We start from the raw sequence: 7,467 nt of genomic DNA, 5'->3' as shown, positions 1-7,467 counted from the left end.
TCATTATTTTATAAGAAGACAAGCTTAATTTAAAGAAGAGCTTTGTCCGGAGCATCTTAACAAATACTCAACAATGTAAAAAAGTAAAAACTGAAAAGAGTGAGAAAGAGTTCTCACACAATAATTCATGACAACACTAACACACCGATTTAATTTTCATTTAATATTTAAATTTTAATTATATAGATATGTTATCTTAAAATAACAAATCATATTCATTTAATTATGTTTTTTTTTTGTTAATTTTGTGTTTATTATAGATTTCCAACTTAAAATCAATTGGTGGTAAGTGGACTTCATTCATTAGCACTGTTTTTCATGTTCATGTGTGGGCAATTGTGAGAACAACATTTACGGAGTGGCTCATCATCGGATGGCTATAGGGCTGTTCAATATGGTAAAACCGAACCGTACCGAACCGAACCGAACCGAAATAGACAATATGGTTTGGTTTTGGTATATACCATATAAACCGAATGGATATAATTTTATAAAAACCGTAGGATTTGGATATGGTTTGGTATATAACCGATTAAACCGAATAAACCGAACAAAACCGATTAAAAGTAGAAACATGTAAATATGTATCTATTTTATAACAATACATGAAAATCTATTTGTTACATAAGTTAAATTTGTGTTAATAACTATTACCATAATTTTATAGTAATAAAAAACCTTAATTTGTAAAACACTTGAAATATAACTAAATAACAATACATCGCAATTCAGACATCTTATTTTCTAAGTTTTTTTTTGATATTTTTGCTTTATTTTAGTCTTTACTAAATTAATATGAAGATTATAAATTTGAGGGAAAATAATTAATAGAAAATTTTCAATTGAAAAAGCATGACTTTAATGAACACTAAATATAGAAGAGTGAAAAAACTTTTCTTTCATGTTTCTGTTTTGTTTCATATTTTTATTTTCAAAATTTCAAATTTTGATTTTAGTTATAGATTTGATTATTTTATTTGATGATAGAAGCATTTTTACTTTTTTGTTCATTTATTTGAACATGTAATATATTTTTAATAAATGATTGTGTTGAGAATATGATTCTAAAATTTATATAATATGATCTCAAACAAAATAGTTATGTTTTTTGGTATAAAACCGAATAAACCGAAAACCGACGGTATATAAACCGAACCGAACCGAAGTAAATATGGATTTAGAATGGTACTCATATTTTGCTAACCGAAATACCAAAAACCGAAAAAAACGGAACCGATATCCGGATTGAACACCCCTAGATGGCTATGATATCTTATTAGATTAGAATATATCATGTGTTTCCAGCTTAAAATCAGTTGGTGATAAGTGAATTGACCATGATCCTTTATATATATTTAAATTTTTAAAACTTATGATGTGAAATACTTTATCTCTAATACCCTTTTTCGGGACGATGATTCTTATTGGCTTTCTGGCCATATTAGTTTTAAGTTTATTATAAACTTTCAACTTAAAACCAATTGATGATATTTGAATTGGTCATAACATTTTATATATTAATTAAATATTTTTCAACTATCGATGTGGGATTTCATTCATTCATTAACACTTTCTCTATAATATTTTTTTTTTACAATATTACTATTTGATATAGACATCTCATTTATATTTTACATCATAGCAAAACTAATTTTAAAATTGAAATACCAAACTCTAACGTTCATTTCTAATTAAGAATCTAAAACAGTATATTTCAATTATATCTACAATATGAAAGTGTTATATTTCTAAAATATGCCACTATCTATAAGTATTAAAAAATATTTTAAAGTTATGTAATCTGAAAATTACACCAAATGACAGAAAATGGATTTTACATTCTGAGAATTTAACCCCCCCCCCCCCCCCCCCCCCCCCCCCCCCCCCCCCCCAAAAGTAAGAATCTATCTAACAAAGAAATATATGTTAAATTGAAAAGTCATGTGCTTTTAAATAGTTACAATATGAAAAATCCTATAAGGTCGTTCGAATAGACAGAAAAAGAAAACAGTCAAACACATTATTTTGGTGCTGTTATTCTTAATTTGCACCTAGATTTTTGTCATTAGGTGTAACTAATCTTTAAAATAATCACTCAAAATGGAGAGTGTTTTTGTTTTCTCTGTTCTAGAGGAAAGTAAAAGTAAATGTTGCCTACTGTTTTTTTCTATGAAACTTTCTTATCTTTGACTCTCCCCTTTTTCTTACTTTCCCATCATTTCTTTCACACATTGATTTTCATATTTGTATATGTTGTTACAACTTATAAAAAGAAAGTTGGGTTCTAATTTTAGAAACAGCGATAGGGAATAGCTCTTGCATTACATCCTATAGTCAGTTTTGCGCATACATGTCACTTCTGATTTGATTGGCCAGCAATTGTGAGAAGAAAACTAACTAATATAACTAGGGGTTTCTTCCTTTGATTTCTCAGCAAAAATAATAATTAAATACTGCAAAAGAAGAGAGACACAGAATAGAAAGATGTGAGTCGCTCCTCTAGGAAGAAACATTCAATAATTCTTAAGAGATTAATATGCCATGTGTTTCTATTCTAATTGATACATCACACTAAAAACAAATACAAAACTAAATAAAATCAAAATAACAATATAATAAAAACATTAAAAATAAATACAAAACTAAATAAAATCAAAATAACAATATAATAAAAGTAGAAACTCACTTTAAAAATTGACCTACTGCGGATGCTCTAAGTATGTTGTTTAATTAGTTTAGTTTAATATATTTTAAGAATTATTTTTTTTTTGAAACACAATTATGTATTGTTCAGCCCTGTGTTTTAGATAATTATTATGCAATTAAAATATTATTCCGTATATTTTAGTGAAATCTAACTAATATAAGTATGTTATTCGACCTTGTGTTCTAAAAAATAAACTTGCCACAGCTATCTTTAGAATTGTCTCTCCATGTCTTATGCATCCACGTCATCGTCCAATCCCTATGTATATAACATGATTTTGTTTAACCCATGCGGTTAATTTTTGCTATACCCATGTGCTAATGGTTTCGTGAAGTTTCTTCACTAAAATAAATTGGCAATGAATGCAGAGACTCTACCGGATTCAATAGATAGGGATGGACACAACTCAAATATCCTGAATTTTAGAGATATTTATATTTCGATTTATTTCTTCTGAATAATTAAGTATTCGATTTGATTTATTCCGTAACTATACGGATATTTCAGAAAATTTTATATTTTATGGATATCCGATTCGACCTATACAAATATAACTAAAAAAATTAAAATAATTTAAAATAATAATATTATATTACAAAATAAAAAATATTTAATTTAAAAAACTTTAAATGCTAAAATAATCAGTTTAATAAATTAAAATATTGTAAACTTACATAAAATATAATAATTATATATAATTCTTTTAAATATATGTATATATATATACCACGGATCAGATCAATACATTCTTAAAAATAATAATATTTGTGATTTGTTCTATTTTCATAGATATTGCATATTAGTATTTTACTGGTTTCATAAAATTACGGATATCTAAATTTTTGGTTTGAAATGAAATGGATAACGAATCGAATCAAAATTTACATATATATTATTGTGGTATTTTTTTTTAAAAAAAAGAAGAAAACCAATGTTACGTAATTAAACTCTAAAATGTGGTCAATTTGACTACTTGATTTTCTTGGGATAAAACCTTTTATAAGGTTCAGCATAAATAAGATAGAGAAAATATTAAAAGAAAGAAAATAGTTGGAAGGAAAAAAAACGTTAAGGAAAACTCCACAGAGTGAGAGAGAAACAGAACCAACACTTCCCATATGCAGCCAAAGAACATTGGGAAGCTCTTTTGTCCTAACAACTATAAAAACAGACCCCCACCTAAAGGATCCCTAGTTTCTTATGACAAATAATTATCTTCTTTATTTTATCACTCCAAATCTCCAATTCCCGATGGACAGATTAGACAATCTTGAATGTGTCTGAACCCCGATTTTGTCGTTTTATTTGGCTAAGTGGTAAGAAGACTAGGGGTTTAAACAGTTAATCAAGGCCCTGTTTGATCTACCATATTCAATCTCTCTTTTTTCACTTAGGAAAAGTTTTGAACCTTTGGTTTATAATTTATATCAAAAGAAATGTGAATTTTAGATATACTCCCTTCATTTCATGTAAAATATTTTAGGAATTTTTTATTGTTTCACAGTATAAGATATTTTAATATATCTGTGTAACTTTAAGTTTATTAAATATTGTATAACCAATTATATTTTTACTGTTATTTTTGTAACTAGATAAATTATTTCAAATTATTGTTTTATATAATTTATATTATAAAGAGTTAACCATGCACCACATATTTTAATAACTTCCAGTGACACTTTTAAAACAATATATATATTTCCAGTGATATATGTGTGTATTAAGGCAAAACATCACATAATGATATTTTTCTTAGTTTTATAAGATGTTTTAAACGAATGCTCAAAATTTTATTTGTAAAACCATCATTCATCAGAAAAAATCTAAATAATAAAAACATTGGAGAATATTACAATAAAATACAAATATAAATTAATGTGTGTAGGAAAATTTGAAGAAATTAATTAAAGTCTAGATATCTTATCTTTGTCTATTAAATTTTATTTTTGGAATATCACATCTGGTAGAAAGTCTTTAATTGAAAAAAAAACGTACTATATAAAATGAAAATTAAAACAGTGGACAACAATAGACAGCTTAAATGCTATATAAAGGCTGAACCGACCCTTCTTGGTTCCCGCATCCCCTCGCAATACTCAACATACCAACAACAACATAATACCAAGAAGAAGCGAAGGCGTGAAACATCAGAAATGGCGGCGAGTTGCGTAATAACATCCCCTGAGGAAGAACACACACCAAAACTAGACCTTGTGACGCCACTAGTCTTCAACCCTTCAATGCTTAACCTCCAAGCCACTATTCCAAACCAGTTCATATGGCCTGACGATGAGAAGCCTTGCCTCGAAGCTCCCGAGCTTGACGTTCCCCTCATCGATCTCCAAAACTTCCTCGCCCATAGCCACTCCACGTTAGATGCTTCCAGGCTCATATCCGAGGCCTGTTATAAGCACGGTTTCTTCCTCGTGGTCAATCACGGCATCAGCGAGCAGCTTATATCTGACGCTCATGAATATATGTCTCGCTTCTTCGACATGCCTCTCTCTGAGAAACAGAGGATTCAGAGAAAAGCAGGCGAGAGTTGTGGCTACGCTAGCAGTTTCACTGGCCGCTTCTCCACCAAGCTTCCGTGGAAGGAAACCCTTTCTTTCCAGTTTTGTGACGACAAGAGCCGCCCAAAAAACGTTCAAGATTACTTCTGCGATGCGTTGGGACATGAGTTTGAGCCATTTGGGTAAACGTTAAAACAGAGCAATAAACTATAAGAAATTTAAAAAAAAAAACAAAAAAATCAAAATCTTTAACATGTCTTTTGTCCTTTCCTCCTCTTGCCTTTTGTCCTTTAAAAGAAAGTTAAAAGAAGAAAAAACAAACAGAGCAAGAACCGGTTTTTCTATACCGGAGTGGTACAACCACTGTATTGTAGCATTAGAAGACTTATGTTACTGTTGGTTTGTGGTTTGCAGGAAAGTGTATCAAGAGTACTGTGAGGCAATGAGTTCTCTGTCGCTGAAGATCATGGAGCTTTTGGGGATAAATTTAGGCGTATCCGGAGACTACTTCAAATCATTTTTTGAAGAAAATGATTCCATAATGAGACTAAATTACTACCCTCCATGTCAAAAACCAGATCTTACATTTGGAACAGGACCTCATTGTGATCCTACTTCTCTTACCATCCTTCACCAAGACCATGTTCATGGCCTTCAAGTCTTTGTCGATAATCAGTGGCGCTCCATTAGTCCTAACCCCAAGGCCTTTGTGGTCAATATCGGTGATACTTTCATGGTAAACATCTAAAAATTTCCCTTTTCTTGGTTAGAACTTATAAATATACTAAACCGGGCTTAATCTTGTTTATGTAGGCTCTATCAAACAATAGATACAAAAGCTGCTTGCACCGGGCGGTGGTGAACAGCAAGAGCGAGAGGAAATCACTTGCGTTCTTCTTGTGTCCCAAAAAAGACAGAGTAGTGAAGCCACCAAGAGAGCTTTTGGACGGCAACACACCAAGGAGATACCCTGACTTCACTTGGTCTATGTTGCTTGAGTTCACTCAGAAACACTATAGAGCAGACATGAATACTCTCCAGGCTTTCACAGATTGGCTCAGCAACAAACCCATCCAATAATGAAAAGCAATATATATATGTATTTGTCTTGTTAGTTACTATGTTCTTTATATTTCATGTATATGGTAAGATATCAATAACACCCTTAGTATTTTATTTCTAATCCGTTATTGATTGCATACAGGTATTTAACAAATCAAGAAGTTAGCATGTTTGGGGAAAAAAGTATAGGAGAATTAATACAAAATAGTGAACAGATCAAATGTCTACGACAAACAAATACAAATTAAGGTTAAAGAGAAACTATGTGCATGTGCATCATGCATCATCTTGGAGCTTCATCAGAAAAAAACAAAACATATGGGCCACCATAACCTAACTAAAAATGCTTTCTTTCACACAACCATAATTAAGACTTCGAAGTGATAGATGGATTTGCGTTCCCTAATCTGTAGTTTAAAGTAATCGCATTTATTTACTTTTTATCTATTTAATAAATAGTACACGCAGAAAAAACACTACATACTCTAGTTTACCGTGATTAAACTCCAATACACATATAAACATGTGTAAGCTTGTTATTGTCGTTGGATCCCTAATAAATAAAACACTATTCATCGAGTAGCATGTTGTTTATTTATGGTCGCCTCCAGAAATTTTTTGACCAGCTTTAACATGTGCTCATTGATATAACAATTTTGGATAGATCCACATAACATCATACATTTCCATAAATTCCTCTTAGTCCAGTAACCCACTTGAAGCAAAAAAAAAAATGAAAACAACGCCGAATAACATCCAGAATCATTTAACTGGATTATCTAAATGAATCATTTTAATGGACGACGACAGATGGGCAAACGAACAACACCTAAAATGTGGATAGACATAACTATGAAGTAGTAAAATCTCGACAATGATTTCAATTTTCTCACCATTTGATCTTCTTAAAAGTTATTGGAAATATATCTAAGAGATATAATTCTCGTATGAATTTCAAATTAGGTCCGTTTGATGATCACTCTAGAAGATATCAAATTTGACCGAAGTCAACTTGCTTACCGGACCGATATTTAACCAGACTGGCCTGAACATGTTACATGATAAACTTTGGTAATACAGACTTTTCTTAAATCTGGATCTTTGGCTATTTTGTAAAGAAACATAATACAAGTTACTTTGAACATGTTACATTAACATGTTAGGTTAATATGTGTAAACTCCAAA

The 7,467-nt window shown here is 30.5% G+C and overlaps 1 protein-coding gene across 1 annotated transcript; it reads left to right on the top strand.

Annotated features, from left to right (window-relative positions):
• The first annotated feature begins 1,939 nt into the window (after positions 1 to 1,939).
• Positions 1,940 to 7,003, top strand: LOC103863201 (gibberellin 20 oxidase 1). The gene is made up of 3 exons (XM_009140962.3): positions 1,940 to 5,402; positions 5,635 to 5,956; positions 6,034 to 7,003. The coding sequence occupies exons 1-3, from the start codon at positions 4,711 to 4,713 to the stop codon at positions 6,298 to 6,300; spliced, it is 1,281 nt and encodes a 426-aa protein (XP_009139210.2). The 5' UTR covers positions 1,940 to 4,710; the 3' UTR covers positions 6,301 to 7,003.
• Positions 7,004 to 7,467: the final 464 nt, after the last annotated feature.

The sequence above is a fragment of the Brassica rapa genome, chromosome A01, assembly GCF_000309985.2.
Source record: "Brassica rapa cultivar Chiifu-401-42 chromosome A01, CAAS_Brap_v3.01, whole genome shotgun sequence".
Classification (NCBI taxonomy): Eukaryota; Viridiplantae; Streptophyta; class Magnoliopsida; order Brassicales; family Brassicaceae; genus Brassica; species Brassica rapa.
This window is presented reverse-complemented; position numbering and strand designations above follow the sequence as displayed.